Source organism: Rattus norvegicus, chromosome 1 (genome assembly GCF_036323735.1).
Source record: "Rattus norvegicus strain BN/NHsdMcwi chromosome 1, GRCr8, whole genome shotgun sequence".
In the NCBI taxonomy this organism is placed as follows: Eukaryota; Metazoa; Chordata; class Mammalia; order Rodentia; family Muridae; genus Rattus; species Rattus norvegicus.
The window spans coordinates 130133557-130157041 of NC_086019.1; the positions used below are offsets into that span (position 1 = coordinate 130133557).

Sequence of the window (23485 nt, forward strand, 5' to 3'; positions counted from 1 at the left end):
GACTCATGAGAAAGTAGAGCAGTGGGTAGAAGTGGCAGATATAATCTGGTTGCTTAAAAATACAGAAATAAGCTGGAGAGTTGGCTCAGTAGTTAAGAATGCTCACTGTTCTTGGAAAGACCTGGATTAGGTTGCCAGCACCCACATGGCTGCCCACAAATGCTTCTAAGTCCAGTTTCAAGGGACATGACACCTTCTTACCTGCAAAAGATTCTACACATGTGATACCCAGGCATACACTCAGGCACACACACATACATACACATTAAGATAAATAATCTTTTAAAAATGTTTATATATATATATAAATAACACAAAGTTAGAAATCATATGTGAAGACAGTGTCTTTAATTCAAAACAGACAGATGCCTGCCTTCTCCTGCTGGTCTGTCCTTACCTCCTGCTTATCCACTTGAAGAGGATTAGTGATTGGTCAGAACATGACAATTAAAACAGGAGGACTTGAAAACCCGTTACCTCAAAGCCTAGAACAGGAAGAAGTATGTGACGTGTCCAATACTTACTCGTTGCCCTGTTTCCCATCACCTTCCAAAGAGACTGCAGAACAACTGTGGCTGTGGCTGAGTGTGCATGGGACCGAGAATACATGGGACTGAGTGAATGTACACAGGGCCGAGTGTGCACGGAGCAAGTGCATACAGGCTAATGTGGGCTGGATGCTGGGGTCAACAGCGTGTAGCCAGTGTATTGTGTCTTCTCACAGCCACATCATACAATGGGCATGGCCATCCCTATCCCTCTTGCATCAGTGGCGTATCCAACAGGAAGAGCTTTGCTAACTGACTCCTGGAGAGGGAGAAATGGGTAACTAACCCAGCGCCCACTCAAATGGTTCTGAAAATTGCTACCGATGTTTCTTAAGAGTGGGGTGGTGTGATGAGATTTTATTAAATGGCACTCAAAGGTATCTTACTGAGGAATGGAATGGCTAGCCATGCTTGTCACCCAGAGTTGGAGATGTTTTAACAAGTGTCAAGTTCTTGGGCATTAGGAATATTTAAGGAAGGTTGAAAGAGAGGCTTAAGACTGCTCATCACCAAAGGACCAAGCAGAGGCAGTTCGCTAGTATCCCCAAAAGGGCATTCGCTCCTGTGTTCTGGTGAATTGTTATTTCCAAGTTGCTCAGTTGATTCCCAATACCCTGAAGTCAACAGAGAGACACATATTCACAGACAATTGAAACAGTGGGTGGTTGACAGTTTTAGGAAAGCATTTCCAAGTCCTCAGGCCTATTTTCCAGTACTATCACCAAAAGTTACCATCTCTAGTCTGGAGGCTTCTCGGGTCATGGAAAGCATCAGGGACCTCGTTTTGGTGTACTAGAGAGGCCTTTGTACAAACTGTATCAGTCAGTTAATGCTGTGGTAACAAACATCTCATTGCCTTAAAACGGTGTTGGGTTCTCATGGCGGAAGGCAGGAAACAGAACCATAACCAACTTCAAAACCACACTGAAAGTTTTCTGTTGGACAGAGTTTGGGGTAGGAGGTTGGGGTTTCAGGTGGGGGGGTAGGTGGCTGGAGAGATGGCTTAGTGGTTAAGAATGCTTATTCCACAGTTTGTGAAGATCAGAATTTGCATCCTACCAGCCACATAACAAGCTGATTGTCTGCAAACACCTGCATCCCTAGCTCCACAGGGTGATGGAGACAGGAGGATTGCTGGTGTGTTCTGGCATCCAACTTAGCCAAAACATTACCCCCCAGTTTAGGAAGAGACCCTGCCTCTGAGGCATAGGTAGAAAGATATGGAAGACCATGATAACTTCTGGCCTCCACACACATGTCAGCACGCAGATAGATAGATAGATAGATAGATAGATAGATAGATAGATAGATAGATAGATAGATAGATAGATAGATAGGCAGGCAGATAGGCAGATAGATAGATAGATAGATAGATAGGCAGATAGATAGGCAGATAGATAGATAGATAGATAGATAGATAGATAGATAGATAGATAGATAGATAGATAGATAGATAGGCAGGCAGGCAGATAGGCAGATAGATAGATAGATAGATAGATAGATAGATAGATAGATAGATAGATAGATAGATAGATAGGCAGGCAGGCAGGCAGATAGGCAGATAGATAGATAGATAGATAGATAGATAGATAGATAGATAGATAGATAGGCAGATAGATAGATAGATAGATAGATAGATAGATAGATAGATAGATAGATAGATGATTGATAGATATATTCTCTCTCACATACACATGCACACACATACATAAATATCTTTTTTTAAGCTACTGTTTAAGCTTTTTTTAAGCTACTGTTTTAAGCCAAAACATTACCCCCCAGTTTAGGAAGAGACCCTGCCTCTGAGGCATAGGTAGAAAGATATGGAAGACCATGATAACTTCTGGCCTCCACACACATGTCAGCACGCAGATAGATAGATAGATAGATAGATAGATAGATAGATAGATAGATAGATAGATAGATAGATAGGCAGGCAGATAGGCAGATAGATAGATAGATAGATAGATAGATAGATAGATAGATAGATAGATAGATAGATAGATAGGCAGATAGATAGATAGATAGATAGGCAGATAGATAGATAGATAGATAGATAGATAGATAGATAGATAGATAGATAGATAGATAGATAGATAGATAGATAGGCAGGCAGGCAGATAGGCAGATAGGCAGATAGATAGATAGATAGATAGATAGATAGATAGATAGATAGATAGATAGATAGATAGATAGATAGGCAGGCAGGCAGGCAGATAGGCAGATAGATAGATAGATAGATAGATAGATAGATAGATAGATAGATAGATAGATAGATAGATAGATAGGCAGATAGATAGATAGATAGATAGATAGATAGATAGATAGATAGATAGATAGATAGATAGATAGATGATTGATAGATATATTCTCTCTCACATACACATGCACACACATACATAAATATCTTTTTTTAAGCTACTGTTGGAACAATTCTGTGTCCATTTATTCTCCATTGAACTAAGCATGTTCCCTGTACCAAAGAGGCCACTGAACCAGATGACAGCTCCAGTCACTCTGTTCGAAGCTCTGGAATGATCTCCAGAGTCGATGACAACAATCCCAGACCCATCTCTTTCCCCACTCACCCACCGCCAGGTTATCTTCTTACTGTCCTTTCTCCCTCTGGGCAGGTGGGTAGCTGGTCAGTGGAGCCCCTGCTCAGCGACCTGTGAGAAGGGCATCCAGCATCGGGAGGTGACATGCGTGTACCAGCTACAGAACGGCACCCACGTCACTACTCGGCCCATCTACTGCTCAGAACCCCGGCCCACACCAGTACAGAGCTGTGAAGGCCAGGACTGCCTGTCTATCTGGGAGGCTTCAGAGTGGTCAGAGGTGAGTGCCTGGGCTCGCTACTGAAGTGAAGCCATGCAAGAACCTGTAGGCCTAATCACAGGGCCAATGTGTGCTTTGTACTCCAGGGTAATTTGTTAACTCATCCCCGTGTACCACAGTCCTCACCTGCCCCATGACCAGCTCCATTTCCTTAAACTCCATCTAAAATAACATAGTTAAAAACAGACAAACAAATGTAATATGGTTTTGAGGTTGGCTATGTATACACCACTGGGAAAGTACTATTTGATTCCATTTCTTGTCCATCCCACCAAGAGATGATAGATGGACAGATGATAGATAGATAGATAGATAGATAGATAGATAGATAGATAGATAGATAGATAGATAGATAGACAGATAGACAGACAGACACATACACACATATACAAAGTCATGCATATATACTCACCCACTAACTTTTTTATTCTTGAATTGTAATGGTCAAGGTAAGTAGCCAGTTTCAAAGCCTTTGCAGGTTGCAATCAGATGCTAGGAGGGACAGTCTTTGGTATGTAAGCCAACTGCAAATTTTACACCAAAAACCATGTTGGAAAGAGGTCACCCAGGCCCAAGTTTTAAGTAAGAAGGCCAGTCCTGGAAATACCATTCTGTCTCTGGTGATGTCATCATTCAGGGCTTTGCCTTGACATTGCAATTATGTTGATTATCTGGATATAAAACAAACAAAAATAGCTAAATAAAGGGGTGGCCTTCCCTTGGGTTCCACCAAACCTGGAGTGGTCTAGGAAACATAAGGAGGCTAGATCCAAGACATTCTTCAGTATGGAAAATATTTTTAAAGTTCTCTTTGATTGCCAAATAGAATTATTTTGAATAAAAAAGTATTTGGCCCATTTTTAATGAACAGAAAGCCTGCCGTTGGCCACTCTAAACTGAAGTTTAATTTCAGACAAATCTTGAAATGCACCCATTTAAGGACCAGGGTCCTTCTCCTGCCCTTTGTGATATGAGATGAAACATGGGGAATTTAAAATGGGTTGATTCTTTTTCTTTGTATTCATTTACATATTACTTGTGAGGATTCTTCCTCTAGGTAAGGTGAGTGAACATGCCCTCCTGCTTCCACAGGACGGGTGATCCCTAGGGCTTTGGCCACCTTGATCTCAGTCAAACAAGATTTGTTCTTTGATCAGATCAAATCCCCACATTTTCCACTCAGACTCGTCCCTATGGGGGAAAAATCTATTCTTACCTAAGGAACCAAGTCTCATCTCATCATGGAAGGCCACCACATGGGAAGGGGGACCCACAGGAAAAGGTTTAAAGGCTTCCCTCGTCACCGATCTCTCTGAACATGTCTGATCCTAATCCTGAGCCAGAGTCCACCCTGGTCCACCTGATGCCGCCTGCCCAGAACACAGATCTGACCATCCCCCTTGAATTTCCACAAAGCTGGCATTCTGTCCCTCTGTTATGTGCCAACGAGCCTACAGCCCTTCTGCTAGGAACTGACTTTCAATTTATCATGGGAGAAGAGACCTGGAAACTTATTTAGGCAACAGTATTGATCATGCTTACCAGCCACCTCCTCCACAGATTCTTCATGACTTTATTGGAAAGAGAATCTAATATCAGAAGGCAATGAAAGGGTGGCTGGGAGCGCTCCTACCCTCAGCTTCTCGGCTCCATCCTGAGGGAAAGTAAACAGAGATCGAGCATCACCTTCCTGGTCCTTCAAAGGCAGCATCCTCCTGCACCTCCTCTTCCTCAGCCAGGTGGGGCTGAGGCCCAGGGGAATGGGCTGCTGACCAAAGAGGGCAGAGCCAGGCCTTGGCCAAGAAAACAGTGTTTGAAACACCAGAGAGTGGCTGGAAACACAGACTAGACAACACAGGAATTGACCACAGGCAGAGGTGGTAACTTGGCCCTGTAGTTACCCTGAGCTGCTTGCTGTGGGTGCTGGTACCAGGACACAACCCACGAGTTCAGTGTTAAAGGTGGACTCGCCAAAATGGTCAGGAAATTGTCACATGGAGAAAAGGAACAGCCTTTCGATGCAGAAACCACCACTTTAGTGGCCTGGGTTCCTGCTACAGCCCTCCTGGGCCAAGAGGCACGATGTCCTGAAGTCTGCTATGGAGAGACCCCTCACATATGAGGTCACTTTCAACCAGCCCTTTACCAGTACCACACACATAAGTACATGTGCTTCCCCAGCTCTTCCAGGTGACCCCACAGCCGGTTTTGAGGCACACGTGTGCCTTCTGAAACAAGCCAGTCAAGATTATTCTCACAGTACCACAGAAGGAAGAGTTCACACAGGGCTGGCGAGATGGCCCAGTGGTTAGAGAGCTGGAGGCTTTCTCAGAGTATCCATCACCCACATGGAGGCTTACAATTGGCTGTAACTCCAGTTCCAGGGGGTATAATGCTCTCTTCTAGACTCCGAAGACACCCTTACATATGTGTGACACAAACATATACACTCAGGCTCATCTACACACATAAAATTTTAAATTAAAAGAAGTTCCTAGGAAAGAGGCCAGGTAGGTAATATTTTAGGATGAACATCAGTAACAGAAATATCGAGTATAATGCTTGTCCTGTGTGTGTGTGTGTGTATGTGTGTATGTGTGTGTGTGTGTGTGTGTGTGTGTGTGTGTGTGTTGAACATGCTGGAACTTTTTAATTAAAAAGTTGGCCTCATTGTCACTCTGTCACTGCAACGGCTTGCCACACATGATAAACAGAGCAGCCTGAAATCTCTGCAGAGCACAGCCCTTAGCGTCCTCCACTTCTATGTGGAAAGGCAGTGTTTTTCAGGGAGTCGCACACAGCAATAGCAAATTCCAGGGGGTAGGGTGGGGCTCCCTGAGCTGTGGTCTGTATTCCCTCTGCCCTCTGGCTGGGGATACAAGCATTATCCCCTCTGCTTACCGGCCTACTTGTCTTCTTGTCCATTATGATCTCCCAGAGGTGACAAGTCCTCTCCGTCTGGGCTTCCTTCTCCTTCAGGAGACATGTAACTGCACCATACCTCCCCACAGTGGAGTGAGTCAGTAGCAGGATGCAGATGTGTCACAGAGCACCCAGCGTCTCTGTGTCTTGCCAATTCCTCAAACTCTCGTCATTCCTTCTTGGTTTGTCATTCCTTCTTGGTTTGCTTGTTTGTTTGTTTTTCCAAAGACGGGGTCTCTCTGTATCCCTGGCTGTCCTAGAACTCACTCTGTAGCCCAGGCTGGCCTCAAACTCAGAGATCTGCCTGCCTCTGCCTCCCAAGTGCTGTGTGCACCACCACTTCCCAGCGTTTGCCATTCCTTCTTGTTGCATGAGAGCCCCTCAGACGACTCTTGAGAGCTTGATCATCCTTTGTGAACCCCTGCATCCCCAGTTCTACCTAGATACCCTCTCAGAGTTGTTCCCAGGAAGTGAACTAACCTACTGTATGGAGTGCTGCCATCTTCGTCCTTGGTTTCCTCGCTGAAATTCTGAGAGCTTGCCTATGAGAAACACTCACGGCTTCTAGCTAGTGCCTCCTTTTCTGATGGCAGTCCTCGCCTTGTGTATCCAGAGGCCAGCGGGCTCAGACTCTTTCGCTTCCAGGGCCTTCCCTAGCTCCATCTGGCCCTTGCTTTCCTGACAGTTCATGTTCCATTTGCCCTTTGAACTCCTGCACTGCATAGATCGTTTAGACATGGCAACTAGTCATTAAGTTCCATTTTTCTCCTTTGACCACTTAGGTACCATGAGTTCTTCTGAGTCCTGAACCCTGTACCCATTACTGGCCACCTGGCTGGGTCCCTGAGGGTATAAGAGGACTGTGAAGAACTTAAATCAAGTACAGATTACATAGCATCATCATTTCTGTTCCCCACTCTGGGCCTGGCACACAGTGGGGACTTCAGTGGTGTTAATGGACTTAAACTGAATTAGAATGTATTGAAACACCCGTATTGTGTCGTGCAGTGCTCTGCCAACTGCGGCAAAGGGATCCGGAAACGAACTGTGACATGCACCAACTCCCAAGGGAAATGCGACGCGGCCACACGGCCAAAGGCGGAGGAGGCGTGTGAGGACTACTCCGGCTGCTATGAGTGGAAAACAGGAGACTGGTCTAAGGTGAGAGCAGCATGCTGGGTTTCCACCCTGCCACTGCAGCGCGAGCTAGCATGAGCCCCCCTTCTGCTGGAGATCATAATGAGGCAAGTTCACTTTCTTTCTCCTCTCCTCGGAGCTGTCCTCACTGTTGACCCCACAGGCCTGCATTCTGCTTTTCCCTTTCTTTTTCGTGACAGGGTTTCTCTGTCACCTGGTTATCCTAGAACTCACTTTGTAGGTCAGGCTGGCCTTGAACTCCCAGAGATGCACCTGCCTCTACCTCTGAGTGCTGGGGTTTAACCCACCAGCAGGCCTGTGCCACCCCATCCTGCTGCCCTACTCTGTTCAACCAGCAGCACTGAGGCTGGGAGCATCCCACTGTGGCGTCTGCATTTGGAAGCAAATCAAATGCAGCCCACAGTGCACAGTGGGTGTTCCTCACCAGCCTGTTTGCAGGATGCTAGTGGTACCCCCAGAAAACCACCCTGAGCCTAACCACATAGCTACCCACCATGAAAGGCTCACAAGTCTGGGGGCTAGGCTGAGGCAGGCCCATTTCGTCAAAGCCTGTGATGTGCCATTCATTTCTTAGGTAAGAGCCTAGAGGATGCGGGAGTCCTTAGAGATGTCAAAGAGCTACAGAGTCAGCACCTCGAGAGGCAGGGAAAGTCCAATGGCAATTGAGTGTTTCTCAGAGTAAAGCTTGTGTGTGTGTGTGTGTGTGTGTGTGTGTGTGTGTGAGAACTGGCTGTATACAGTTTCCCTGGCAACCCCAGTGCCGGGGCAGTGGAGATCAGTGGATCCTTGGGGCTTGTTGCCAATCAGCCTGCCTAGCCAAGTCAGTGTGCTCCACTGTGAGAAAGCTATTCAACAGAATGACAAAGAGCAGACAAAGAACCACAGCTGGCATCCACATCCGTGGCCACCTGCATCTCCACACTCCCAGAGTCTCCACCCAAGGCACCCAAATGCAGTCGCCTTGCTTGGCCCGCCCAGTCAGAACCATCAACATTTCAGAATCAGTTGCCCGTGTGCAAGACTGCTTTAAGATGGTACCTGAAATTGTATTTAGTTTGGGTTTCACTACAAACCCCGGCAATGCATCCTGTTGGGTTTGGGGTGGAAGCAAAGCAAACTCACCTCAGAGACAGAAACTTAAAAACGGAAGCTTTATTTTCTGCGCACACAGGGAGGTGGCCAGTTCAGGATCTGAACCGTGTCCCCAAAGGGAGATTGTACAACATCTTTATAGAATGGGAACCCAAAGCCGGGGGGTGGGGGGGTGGGCTGTTGCACTGACCAATCATATTTTGACACTAGGGGTTAAGCAAGGAAATTAACCTTGGTGATTGGACTTTATCTGGGTCACCTGGTTTCAGGGTCCTGAAGATCTGGTTGGGTTTCACTGTACATTTCTGTGTATACTGTACCAAGGCTATTCGGTGTAGTTAATTATCATCATCACTATTCGCTGCTGTGATCCATCATAACTTTGAAGGATTCATTTCTTCTGAGGAGTGAGGTCTGTGTGAGGACTAGCTAGTGGGTTGTCCCAAGAGCCCTGTCACAGAGATACTTCGTGTCTCATAAACACAGAGCACATGTTTGCTTCCTTATGGACTCAGCAACTTTGCAGTCAGGTCCCCTCCTGGACTTGGGCCCAGAATGTAGAATGCTAAGGGGACAAAAGAAGCGGGCAAGCCGTACCTAGTCACTTTAAGCCATAACAGGCAACACATCTACTCCTTGGGTGCCTCGTTTAGATAATCGGTAACTTCCCTCTTTCCATCCTTTACGGGTGAGCAGACAAACGTGAAACACCTGAAGAAACAGGGCAGGAGTTGGTTCTGGGGCCCTGGGAACATGAACTCAGTTGTTGGCCCTGCCGGTAAGATGGTACTTGTTCCTGAGGTGGCTAGACTCAGGACACGGTCTCCTAGCCATCCCAGGCGGGCAGTGTGGTTCTGCCTCTGTCTTCTGGGAAGAGGAGGAGCCTGTCTACTGGAAAGCTGTACCCCAGATTCTAGTACCTGCAGAGATTCCTGTGCTGTTCCCCAGCCTGTTTCACAGCTTAAACCCTCCCAAGACTTCCAGGGCAAAGCAGCAAACATTTCCTGCTCTGCCAAAATGTAGCCTGTGGATAACTGTGAGTTTGGAGACCAAAAAATCTTCCTAATCTTTGACAAATTCTAACCAAAGAGTCAGAATTAAGGCCACGGGATCATTCTCCAAATGAAGCCCATATAGCCCTGAAGCATGACCACTAGTGAGGTTCAGCAGGGAGCTGCCAGGATGAATCTCGGGAAGAAGGAATCTCACTTCAAAGCTGTTGCAAAAGAAAAGTGCAGCCCTGAGAGGCTATGGGTGCTGAGTGGAGACAGCAGGGAGCCATAGGTTTAATGTTCTGACTCTCCATGTATGATGTAGGTCTCTGTCCCTCTCCCTCCATCCCTCTTCTCTCTTCTCTCTCTCTCTCTCTCTCTCTCTCTCTCTCTCTCTCTCTCTCTCTCTCTCTCTCTCTCTCTCTCTCTCTCTCATCCTGGGTCTGTGTGTCTCCAACATGGGAATCCCAAAGGCTATCCTTGCCTTAGACAACTAAGCTCAGCCACTTAAAACACATCACTCCATGGTGCCACGGGTCACAAGACTGTTCTCATCCAACTTGACTTGACCTCGTTACTTAAGCTTCCCTGACCAAGGATATTCAGACCCTGCCTTGGGGAACTGATGACCTTTATGGGCACAGGCATTCCTGGTCTGAGGCAGAGGTGAGTTCCAGGACCACACAAGCCCATGTGCTATTAGGGGTACAAGGTGACTGCTTCTTCTTTGTTGTGCATGCTATTTCCCATTCCCCATTCTTCTCTAGCAAGCCTCAGTCCCTCCTCACATTGAGAAAAGACCACTTGCCAGCAGTCTTCCCACAGAGTCCAAGCTCCAATTTAATGCTCAGGGCACAGGGTAGCTTTGGGAGTCCAAGGGCTGGTAGCCGTAACCCTTAGGGTGCCATAATCCATCTACAGCCACCCAAGGCTTAAATGTCTTACCCCTTTGGTTTTGAGGATGACATAGATACTTTTGATTCCTTAAGGACTTTGAATTTCTGCTACAAAGAGTAGCAAAGCACCAACAATAATTAGAAATAGCCTAAGAAAAGATCCCAGAGTGCTATGCAGCTCTGTACACTGACTGGTTATGTGGCTCCCTCTTCCATTGCTCTTAGGTCCTATCCCCACCCCACTCCCCCCTGAGGATGCTAGCACAGTATCCCTCAAACTTGCAGAGCCTCACCTTCCTGTCTCAGAAGGCAGAGGTAAGTGTTCTCCTTTATAGCCGTGGTTTGTTGAACGAATGCTTCCTGGCTTTTCAGAGCAACTTGTGAGGGAGACTAGAGTGCCCACCTTGACATAGCCAGCTTGCTGAGTTGTCCCTGGCATTAAGAATGAGGATCCATAGAATCTAATGACATCCCCAGACCATGGCTACTTTAGAGGCTGAGTAACTATGTGTGTTTGTGAATCAGCTACCCCAACCCAGCCACAGCAGGTCTGTGCAGAGCATGGCCAGCCCACAGCCCTACAGTGACTTAACTCCATAGGGGATGCTCCCAGTCCCCACCCCCAATGAAGGCAGCATCAGAGAAGCATCCCTCAAGCCAGATCTCACAGAAGGTTTGCTCCGCCATACAGATCAGAACCAGACATGCTAAGTTACATGTGTATGCAGGATCAGCTGGGAACAACGTGGAGTTGAAAGGGCACAGAACTCCTGCAGAAGCTGTCCACCCCACCGCTGTCTCTGATGCTGCCATCACTGGGGATGGGAGCTGGGAACCTCTCCCATCCAGATGAAAGTGTTCTTATGGCTTTCCTTGTCTGCCTTCTTTGGCAAAGAAAGGTAAATAGGACTCCCCAAGGGTCCCCTGACCTCACTCTCCAGGTGACTGAACAACAGGCATGGGTGCCATTATTTTCCGATGGCTGATAAGCAAGCAAACTAGACAGAAAATGGAAGACTATTGTTCTGGGCTGTCCTAGCTTCCTTATATCGGTAGGCCCCATAATTGATGGGAGGCAACATCTACACAGCAGTAGGTACTGAGAGCAGGTTGCGACAGGCTCTCAGGCGTGCCTTCCTGCCCATACAGTCTTGGGTCCCTTCTACCCAAGTGCTGCCCAGAGAAGTAAGTCTGGCCCAGGGAAGTGATAGGTGGGACAAGCCACACACCTGCAGACCCAAGGGTTACCACCCGTATGTGAACACGGCTTACAGTGAAACCACCAAACTAGACAACTCTGGGTAAAAAAGAACAGTTTATGGGGGGGATTAGAATGGCCAGGCTGTGCAGAGAGAGCAGAAGGTGGGGGAAGCCTTGTCACTTTCAAGGAGGTATATTGTGGTAGTGGGGGGTTGTGCACAATGGAACAGCCTGGGAACGAGTAGTGTGTGTGTGTTTTTGGGGGGGGAGGTGATCATGGGCCAGAACAGCCTGAGAACTAGTGTGGGGATCTGTGATCCTTACAAGCTCATCTGGGTTAACAGGGAACCAAGATGTCCCACTGTAGGAGTTAGTTGGCTATTGGAGACGGGGTCAGGGGTCGGGGGGAACAGGGAAGTAATGGCTGTTCCTGCCTAACAGAAACCCACTTCACAGGGTTTCTGAGGGATGATGAGTTTAGGGGGCAAGCCTTCTGTTTACCAATCAGAGTCCAGCCTGGGCTGAGCCCAGACTGTCATTTAGGACACTGTCAGCAGCACTGCCATTTTGGGGGCCCACTTTGGACCTGACATTGCAGCCTTTTGTGTATTGTTAAAAACAACTGTACTCATCTAGCTGCTTCCAACTAAATGGAGATGATGTAGGACGTTCTCTAAAAGGCTGGAATGCCAGTCAGTGGTGGGGAGTCAGACAGGCAAGCTCTGGTAGGAGACCTGGAGAGAGACTGTCAGCAGCATTTGGTTTACATTGGGTTATTTTACCAGTTCTCTCCTGAACCGTGGTTCTGAGTTCGGCTTCCTCCCTCCGGATATAAAACAGCTCTCTTAGATGATACTTGGTGAAACAGCTTATGCAGATATATTTTATTCGGGGTGAACGAGGGCTATATGAAGCTTGGAGAGTAGGAAGAGGTTTTCAGGCGAATGTACACTGGCTGGAGCTGAAGGTACTGGGAATGCCTCATTGGCATGAAGAGGCATTCCAGGTGCTGGGCAGGTTCTTCCCAGGAGAAAGGGACTTGAACCTGTGATTTTGATGAGAATCACATGACATTCCTCCTGTAGAGGATTTGGATGGAGGTCAGGCTCCCCAGATAAGGTCAGACGGAGAAGAGGAAGCCCCACTGCAAAGGGAGTCCTCCATTTTGTGCCGAGCTCAGGGAGCTGTCTGGTCATGGTGGACTGTGACATTAATAGCAGGGTTTCCCAACACTGAAAGACGCTGATGAGATGGGAACAATCATTATCACAAGAAGTGTAGATAGTGGGCCAAGGAGCTGGCGGATTCAGGATCTCCATCCAAGGGAGAGCCAAGGGAGAATCCCACAGAGGAGTCAGCCCCTGGAGGCCTTGCTTTGTGGTCCAACTCCTATAGGTCTTTAATTCTTTCTCCCTGGCAGGGCTGGTTCACATGGTAGCAACATTTCTTTACTTCTTTTTGGCTGTCAATGAATTGAGGACTTCCCAATTTTGTAGGTCCATGAAAGCTAGTTAGATGAGCTGGTTTGGGAACAGCCTTGGTGCCAAGGTTGGTGCCTGGATGCTGTCTGCCAGCTGAGTGAATATCTGTGTGGTTTACAGACCATGGACAGACAGTAAAGCTAAGGAATCAGTCAATGGAGCCAGAGCCCACTTGAGCTGTGATAGGTGGGTCCAAGCTGTGACTCCATGAGGTTTACATGAAACTTTGACGTTGACAAAATGTGATAAAAGGTTGTCTGTTATAGCCTGTATTAAAGTCCTCCTTGTAGAGAAAGCAGTTGGTAAATGCCAGCAAACAGTTGGAGCAGGCTCCTGTTTTGAGCCAGAGCAAAGATAAAGCCTGAGAAATTATCAGCACAGACATGAACACTCATCTGTGACAAGGCAGAAATTTCCTGGCAGGGAAAGAGAACCAAAGGCAAGCAGAACTTGAAGGCCTGAAACATGGGTCTGTGACTTAAGAGGACTGGGCAGATATGAATTACACAGAGCTGTTTCCAGCACCATGAGAAGAACTTTTAAAAAGTCTGTACTTAAAAAGGAAAACAAAGGGAAAAATTGAGCCTGTGACAATAATTTTAATTATTTTTGAAAAAGCTTTGGCAGCCAGTACTTATCACTATTACTGACTAGATTAATTACTTACCAGATTTCATTGGTTAATATGTTAAACTCTGAAGTTCTAATACTATCTGTATCCGCTGAAAGTCTCATTTCTCCCATACCTCAAGTCACTTCCTCAAACCCCCACAACTTATATAAACCATTTTTTTTCCTTTCCACTCTGGAAACATGCAGCCATCTTCACCTTTAAACTTTATCATTTCTTTCTGTATTGGTAGTACGTTGAACCATTCTAAACTACCCGGTGGGTGCTCATACCCGGTGTGTACACGTGCCTCCTCTAAATGTTTTAGATCCACGAGTGGAACACATACATGCGTGCAGTCTTGTATTTAAATATGCCTTAAACAGCACAATGGTTGGGCATTTCCAAAACTTCCCGTGGCTAGCACACTCTCCCCTCCAGTATTCCTGAATTATTACTTTCTAAAATCCATATTCCATTCCTGCTATCCTAGACCCAATTGGAAGAGTGGCTCCTGGAGTCAGTCTACCCCAATCCTTACACATTGTATATGCTCCTCTCCTGCAGTTCTCGGGCTTGAGCCTTAGTCTCCCGGTCATGATAATTCTAACATCCCTCACCTCCCCCCCATCATGGTCCCACCTCTGTCTTCCTGCCCAGCCATTGGCCACTGGCAACTTTATTTACCAATTAGAACCAACTTGGGGCAGGGACCCTCAGCATCTGGACATGCAGATCCCTGTGTGATGTTGGGATCCGAATTAACACAAATAGCATTAGAACCAATCCACAGCACCTTTCCATCTAGAAATATTCAATCATTTTCATGGGTATAGGTGCGTGATTATTGACAGCAGCCATTGAAAAGTGTGATGGTTTGGCCCAGGAAATGGCACTATTAGGAGGTGTGGCTTTGTTGGAGTAGGTGTGTCACTGTGGGTGTGGGCTTTAAGACCCTCATCCTAGCTGCCTGGAAGTCAGTCTTCTCCTAGCAGCCTTCAGATGACGATGTAGAACTCTCAGCTCCTCCTACATCATACCTCCCTGGATGCTACCGTACTCCCACCTTGAAGATAATGGACTGAACCTCTGAAACTGTAAGCCAGCCCCAATGTTGTCCTTTGTAAGAGCTGCTTTGGTCTGGGTGTCTGTTCACAACAGTAAAACCCTAAGACAAAATTCAAGTCCTTTTTGAATTATCATTGGAGTATAAAATGTAGTAAAAAGCAATATTTAAAGTCAGTAGCATCAGCATGATAGTTCAGAATTTTTTTATTGAAATCTGTTTGTGACCTCACCTATGTCACCAGGAAGCCTGTTAGCTCCGGGAAAACACAAGGCCTGACTTTTACACTTGAAACCAGCTTAAGCTGGCAGGCGACTGAGCCTCAGCTTTGAAGTGTTTTATTCTAGAGACTCTGGTAAGGATAAGTTTTACCAGAGTGAACAGGAAATATGGACCGAGTAGCTTCCTTATCAATTAAAAATCACAGTCTTACCCACTGATCTGGATAGTTAACCTGGCCTCCTCCGTAGTAATCTTGATAGAGGTGCTGGGTGCCAGGGTCCCAGAGCAGATCTGAGAGATTTTCCTGTAAGGAGGAACCTGGGAGAGTGACCTACCTTGGAAAGGCAGTGGGGGACCGTTAGCCTCAGTGTCCAGCCTGCCATAGTTTTTGTGGGTCCTAGGGGTGAGTGAGGTAAAGTGCAGTTCTCTGCCCAGTGACTGCTATGGACACGTTTGAAGCAGACCCCAGGCGGTACCCTGTCTTCTTTGGAGGAGAATCTGGTACTTTTGTTCATCAGGAATCTCCACCCACCGTTTCCAGCTTCTCGCTCCCACCAAACACCTTAAATGCCATACTCGGATCTCTCTGAGCGGTTTGAGGGCTGTCTAATGGCCTCTTAAGTTCTTTTATGTGCCTGATTTTGAATATTATTTACACTAAACAGACTTTAACCTTACTTTAAACTTGTTCTCAGTTACTTGCCTCAGACTTAACTTTAACAACATGTACAAAAGACTATACACAATGGAAGATAGAGTTCAGTCTTTCTCTCCGAGATTGTTTCCATAAATAAATTACATAACTACTTAGCATAACTAAAAACATGGCTCTGAGCACATTAAATTTGATAATTTATAAGGTGACAGTCCATTAACTTTTATGTTTTAATTATCTTTAGCAACTTATAAGAATTCCTAATTTTATCTATGTTATGTTTGTGCCTTAAAATTTATAGGTTTTGAATAAAAGATGCTTTAATATCAAAATAAACTTTAAACCATAAACACATTCCATGGAGATACTAGGAACCTCATTTTCCTGATCTTTTATAATATACTTTTTTTATAAAATATCATCTTTATATAACTCACTTCTCTAAATAGCTTAAGCTTAACAATGTTAGGAAAGACAGAAATGGTTAGATGTATATCTTTAAGTCAGTTTCTGTTAGCCTGAATAGACCGTTATAACCTTAGGAATTTATAAACCTTATCCAAAATATCTTAGAGATTTGATGTTGCCTAGTTAGTCGAGGGAAAATAAACTAAGACAAACCATCTTGGAGGCCTGGTGTTGTCTCCCTGTCAAGTTTTTTAAAAAAACCTATTTTTTTCTAAACAAAAATTTTATCCAATTTCAATATAGTATGCTATAGCAAATGAAAATTAGATGGATAGATAGATAGATAGATAGATAGATAGATAGATAGATAGATAGTTTAAACTATTAACCTCTTTTGCTTCAATTTTTAAGGTAACTTTTCTGTTTGGGATTTTACAGATTGCACATACTTAGTTCATTTGTTTAAATGACACCTCCAGTGGTCTACAAGTCCTGCAATAAAGAAAGCTTCATTTCAGCAAAAGCTTTAAAGATATGTAGGGGAACAATTAGTAAACAAAGCCAAGGAATCGGGTAAGCACACTCAGAGCTAGTTTACACTTGGCCGTCAGGAACGTCTACTGGAAATCGTTTACCTCCCAGTTGTTCTCAAAATATAATGTCTTTTTCCTGGACTTTTCTGTTTTGTCTTCTTTCTCCCTGTCAGAGTTGGGTGACTAACCTGGTCCAGGACAAAGGCTTTGGAGGCAATGTGCTTGGGTCTAATGTGGGTAAACCAAATGTCCTCTCAGGAGCCAGCTCTTTAGTAGACTAAAGTAGACATGTTGCCCACGCCCAAAAGACATTTGAATCTCTGGAGGACTGAACCCAGCGATCAGAGGAAGGGACAAGAACAGAGAGCAGAGGGGCCTTAGATAAGGTGAGAGTCGAGAACAAAGACGGCTTTGAGATAAGAGCTTTGTGAATCCTTTGCTTATGTAGCAACAGAAGTTGTGGAAACCTGTAAGAATTTGGATATCGGATGTAGTTTCCTGGCCACTGAGATCGACTGTGAAGTTTGGATGGAGGCCAAGCCATATCTGTAGTAAAAATAAGGCAGTGTCACTTAATGGTGCCTGAGTCCGAAGGAGGGTGAGGAGAGATTAGAGAAAGCAGGAGAGAGGAGTCAACAGTCTAGTCTTAAATGAGAAGAGCCTTAAGGTGCTAGAGAAAGGGAAAGGTCCTTGAAGAAAGGGTGGCAATAAAGAATTCCCAGGAGCATAGCAATTAGGAGGAAGAAAAGACCTGGGAAAGGGACCATAAATAGGAATCCCTGTAGAAGTAGAATCCCATTAGAAAAGGACCAAAGGCACGGGGAAGGTGACACGGTAAGAGGCAAGTGCCATAGAACAGTGTCTCAGTCCCCAAGGGCATCCCAAGGGATTTGTCAGTGGGACACCCAGGATCACAGTGGACAGGCATCCCTTTCCCATGTGATGAGGCTCCCCGGAGTTCATAGCAAGCCCCAGTGAGCAAGAGACAGAGTAGGCAGCTCTGAGAGGAGCTGTACCAGGTAGGCAAGGAGAAGCGAGTGGGTACCAGGTAGAGAAGAGAAGCAGCTGAAGAGGCAGACTCTAAATCTTAGAGTTGAATGTGGTAAGTGACTGAAGCCTGCATCAGCAAATAATCCACACCCAGGAGAGTCAAACCGGCAGCTCCTTTCAGTTAGGAGGGACCAGGACTTTAGAGGGTGGGCAGTATCTCTCCCAGATTTCAGCCCAAGATGTAACAAGGGCACAGAGAAACTACCAAACAAGCCCACTCCATGAGTAGAAAGGAAGGTTTCCTGCAGGATCAAAACTGCCAGGCTGTGTCTTAGGGGCAGAGAGAACAGCAAACTGTGGGGGAGCCTTCTCTGTTTTAAGGATGAGTGTTGTGGTGGGAGAAAGTGTGGAAGCTAGAATGTCCTGGGTCTAAGAATAATGACTTTGATCTGTGACAGGCCTGGTTAAGTTAATAAGGAACTAGAAGCCCCACTGCGGAAGTAGTTGGCTAGGATGTCGGGGGCATGGGAATAAGGGAACTAACTTTTCCTGACTAACAGAAACCCACTTCACAGGGTTTCTGAGGGATGATGAGTTTAGGGGTAATCCTTCTGTTGACCAATCAGAGTCCAGCCTGAGCTGAGCCCAGACTGTCATTTAGGACAGTGTTAGCAGCACTGCCATTAGGAAGCCACTTAGGCTTCCTGGTTGCTGCCGCTGCAGAGAGCCCGTGGGCAGCACCCCACGAGCGAACCTGAGCCGCGGGACCACAGGTAAGACCAAATTTTCTGCTGCAAGAAAGCTGCCTGGTGAGCTTGGGACACAGGGAAGCAGAATTTCTCTAGGACCGGGCACGTTCTGTGTTTACCTGAAGTCCCACACCCGCGGATCCCGGCCCGCAGGAGCTCTCTGCTCCCAGACCCGGTGAGAGAGAGACCCAACCGCCTGGTCAGGTGGGCACTCCTGAGGCTGCAGAGCGGAAGAGACCACCAACTCTGCTCACCCCTGCCCACATCCCTGGCCCAAGAGGAAACTGTATAAGGCCTCTGGGCTCCCGTGGGGGAGGGCCCAGGAGCGGCAGGACCCCTGCCTGAGACACCGCCGGAACCTGAAAGAAACAGACCGGATAAACAGTTCTCTGCACCCAAATCCCGTGGGAGGGAGAGCTAACTAAACCTTCAGAGAGGCAGACAAGCCTGGGAAACCAGAAGAGACTGCTCCCTGCACACACATCTCGGACGCCAGAGGAAAAAGCCAAAGACCATCTGGAACCCTGGTGCACTGAAGCTCCCGGAAGGGGCGGCACAGGTCTTCCTGGTTGCTGCCGCTGCAGAGAGCCCATGGGCAGCACCCCACGAGCGAACTTGAGCCTCAGGACCACAGGTAAGACCAAATTTTCTGCTGCAAGAAAGCTGCCTGGTGAACTCAAGACACAGGCCCAAAGGAACAACTGAAGACCTGTAGAGAGGAAAAACTACACGCCCGAAAGCAGAACACTCTGTCCCCATAACTGACTGAAAGAGAGGAAAACAGGTCTACAGCACTCCTGACACACAGGCTTATAGGACAGTCTAGCCACTGTCAGAAATAGCAGAACAAAGTAACACTAGAGATAATCTGATGGCGAGAGGCAAGCGCAGGAACCCAAGCAACAGAAACCAAGACTACATGGCACCATCGGAGCCCAATTCTCCCACCAAAACAAACATGGAATATCCAAACACACCAGAAAAGCAAGATCTATTTTCAAAATCATATTTGATCATGATGCTGGAGGACTTCAAGAAAGACATGAAGAACTCCCTTAGAGAACAAGTAGAAGCCTACAGAGAGGAATCGCAAAAATGCCTGAAAGAATCGCAAAAATCCCTGAAAGAATTCCAGGAAAACATAAATAAACAAGTAGAAGCCCATAGAGAGGAGACACAAAAATCCCTGAAAGAATTCCAGGAAAACACAATCAAACAGTTGAAGGAATTAAAAATGGAAATAGAAGCAATCAAGAAAGAACACATGGAAACAACCCTGGATATAGAAAACCAAAAGAAGAGACAAGGAGCTGTAGATACAAGCTTCACCAACAGAATACAAGAGATGGAAGAGAGAATCTCAGGAGCAGAAGATTCCATAGAAATCATTGACTCAACTGTCAAAGATAATGTAAAGCGGAAAAAGCTACTGGTCCAAAACATACAGGAAATCCAGGACTCAATGAGAAGATCAAACCTAAGGATAATAGGTATAGAAGAGAGTGAAGACTCCCAGCTCAAAGGACCAGTAAATATCTTCAACAAAATCATAGAAGAAAACTTCCCTAACCTAAAAAAAGAGATACCCATAGACATACAAGAAGCCTACAGAACTCCAAATAGATTGGACCAGAAAAGAAACACCTCCCGTCACATAATTGTCAAAACACCAAACGCACAAAATAAAGAAAGAATATTAAAAGCAGTAAGGGAAAAAGGTCAAGTAACATATAAAGGGAGACCTATCAGAATCACACCAGACTTCTCGCCAGAAACTATGAAGGCCAGAAGATCCTGGACTGATGTCATACAGACCCTAAGAGAACACAAATGCCAGCCCAGGTTACTGTATCCAGCAAAACTCTCAATTAACATTGATGGAGAAACCAAGATTTACACAATATCTTTCTACAAATCCAGCACTACAAAGGATAATAAATGGTAAAGCCCAACATAAGGAGGCAAGCTATACCCTAGAAGAAGCAAGAAACTAATCGTCTTGGCAACAAAACAAAGAGAATGAAAGCACACAAACATAACCTCACATCCAAATATGAATATAACAGGAAGCAATAATCACTATTCCTTAATATCTCTCAATATCAATGGCCTCAACTCCCCAATAAAAAGACATAGATTAACAAACTGGATACGCAACGAGGACCCTGCATTCTGCTGCCTACAGGAAACACACCTCAGAGACAAAGACAGACACTACCTCGGAGTGAAAGGCTGGAAAACAACTTTCCAAGCAAATGGTCAGAAGAAGCAAGCTGGAGTAGCCATTCTAATATCAAATAAAATCAATTTCCAACTAAAAGTCATCAAAAAAGATAAGGAAGGACACTACATATTCATCAAAGGAAAAATCCACCAAGATGAACTCTCAATCCTAAATATCTATGCCCCAAATACAAGGGCACCTACATACGTAAAAGAAACCTTACTAAAGCTCAAAACACACATTGCACCTCACACAATAATAGTGGGAGATTTCAACACACCACTCTCATCAATGGACAGATCATGGAAACAGAAATTAAACAGTGATGTCGACAGACTAAGAGAAGTCATGAGCCAAATGGACTTAACAGATATTTATAGAACATTCTATCCTAAAGCAAAAGGATATACCTTCTTCTCAGCTCCTCATGGTACTTTCTCCAAAATTGACCATATAATTGGTCAAAAAACGGGCCTCAACAGGTACAGAAAGATAGAAATAATTCCATGCGTGCTATCGGACCACCACGGCCTAAAACTGGTCTTCAATAACAATAAGGGAAGAATGCCCACATATACGTGGAAATTGAACAATGCTCTACTCAATGATAACCTGGTCAAGGAAGAAATAAAGAAAGAAATTAAAAACTTTTTAGAATTTAATGAAAATGAAGATACAACATACCCAAATTTATGGGACACAATGAAAGCTGTGCTAAGAGGAAAACTCATAGCGCTGAGTGCCTGCAGAAAGAAACAGGAAAGAGCATATGTCAGCAGCTTGACAGCACACCTAAAAGCTCTAGAACAAAAAGAAGCAAATACAGGAGGAGTAGAAGGCAGGAAATAATCAAACTCAGAGCTGAAATCAACCAAGTAGAAACAAAAAGGACCATAGAAAGAATCAACAGAACCAAAAGTTGGTTCTTTGAGAAAGTCAACAAGATAGATAAACCCTTAGCCAGACTAACGAGAGGACACAGAGAGTGCGTCCAAATTAACAAAATCAGAAATGAAAAGGGAGACATAACTACAGATTCAGAGGAAATTCAAAAAATCATCAGATCTTACTATAAAAACCTATATTCAACAAAATTTGAAAATCTTCAGGAAATGGACAATTTCCTAGACAGATACCAGGTATCGAAGTTAAATCAGGAACAGATAAACCAGTTAAACAACCCCATAACTCCTAAGGAAATAGAAGCAGTCATTAAAGGTCTCCCAACCAAAAAGAGCCCAGGTCCAGACGGGTTTAGTGCAGAATTCTATCAAACCTTCATAGAAGACCTCATACCAATATTATCCAAACTATTCCACAAAATTGAAACAGATGGAGCACTACCGAATTCCTTCTACGAAGCCACAATTACTCTTATACCTAAACCACACAAAGACACAACAAAGAAAGAGAACTTCAGACCAATTTCCCTTATGAATATCGACGCAAAAATACTCAATAAAATTCTGGCAAACCGAATTCAAGAGCACATCAAAACAATCATCCACCATGATCAAGTAGGCTTCATCCCAGGCATGCAGGGATGGTTTAATATACGGAAAACCATCAACGTGATCCATTATATAAACAAACTTAAAGAACAAAACCACATGATCATTTCATTAGATGCTGAGAAAGCATTTGACAAAATTCAACACCCCTTCATGATAAAAGTCCTGGAAAGAATAGGAATTCAAGGCCCATACCTAAACATAGTAAAAGCCATATACAGCAAACCAGTTGCTAACATTAAACTAAATGGAGAGAAACTCGAAGCAATCCCACTAAAATCGGGGACTAGACAAGGCTGCCCACTCTCTCCCTACTTATTCAATATAGTTCTTGAAGTTCTAGCCAGAGCAATCAGACAACAAAAGGAGATCAAGGGGATACAGATCGGAAAAGAAGAAGTCAAAATATCACTATTTGCAGATGACATGATAGTATATTTAAGTGATCCCAAAAGTTCCACCAGAGAACTACTAAAGCTGATAAACAACTTCAGCAAAGTGGCTGGGTATAAAATTAACTCAAATAAATCAGTTGCCTTCCTCTATACAAAAGAGAAACAAGCCGAGAAAGAAATTAGGGAAACGACACCCTTCATAATAGACCCAAATAATATAAAGTACCTCGGTGTGACTTTAACCAAGCAAGTAAAAGATCTGTACAATAAGAACTTCAAGACACTGAGGAAAGAAATTGAAGAAGACCTCAGAAGATGGAAAGATCTCCCATGCTCATAGATTGGCAGGATTAATATAGTAAAAATGGCCATTTTACCAAAAGCAATCTACAGATTCAATGCAATCCCCATCAAAATACCAATCCAATTCTTCAAAGAGTTAGACAGAACAATTTGCAAATTCATCTGGAATAACAAAAAACCCAGGATAGCTAAAGCTATCCTCAACAATAAAAGGACTTCAGGGGGAATCACTATCCCTGAACTCAAGCAGTATTACAGAGCAATAGTGTTAAAAACTGCATGGTATTGGTACAGAGACAGACAGATAGACCAATGGAATAGAATTGAAGACCCAGAAATGAACCCACACACCTATGGTCACTTGATTTTTGACAAAGGAGCCAAAACCATCCAATGGAAAAAAGATAGCATTTTCAGCAAATGGTGCTGGTTCAACTGGAGGGCAACATGTAGAAGAATGCAGATCGATCCATGCTTATCACCCTGTACAAAGCTTAAGTCCAAGTGGATCAAGGACCTCCACATCAAACCAGACACACTCAAACTAATAGAAGAAAAACTAGGGAAGCATCTGGAACACATAGGCACTGGAAAAAATTTCCTGAACAAAACACCAATGGCTTATGCTCTAAGATCAAGAATCGACAAATGGGATCTCATAAAACTGCAAAGCTTCTGTAAGGCAAAGGACA

The 23485-nt window shown here is 44.9% G+C and overlaps 1 protein-coding gene across 1 annotated transcript in view; it reads left to right on the forward strand.

Moving 5' to 3' along the window:
* Adamts17 (ADAM metallopeptidase with thrombospondin type 1 motif, 17) overlaps positions 1-23485 on the forward strand; it is a 322369-nt gene that overhangs the window by 277495 nt on the left and 21389 nt on the right. Inside the window, exons 20-21 of the mRNA XM_218753.11 lie at positions 3182-3386; positions 7317-7469. Of these exons, the coding sequence (XP_218753.6) occupies positions 3182-3386; positions 7317-7469 (358 nt within the window). The remainder of the gene's footprint in view (positions 1-3181; positions 3387-7316; positions 7470-23485) is intronic.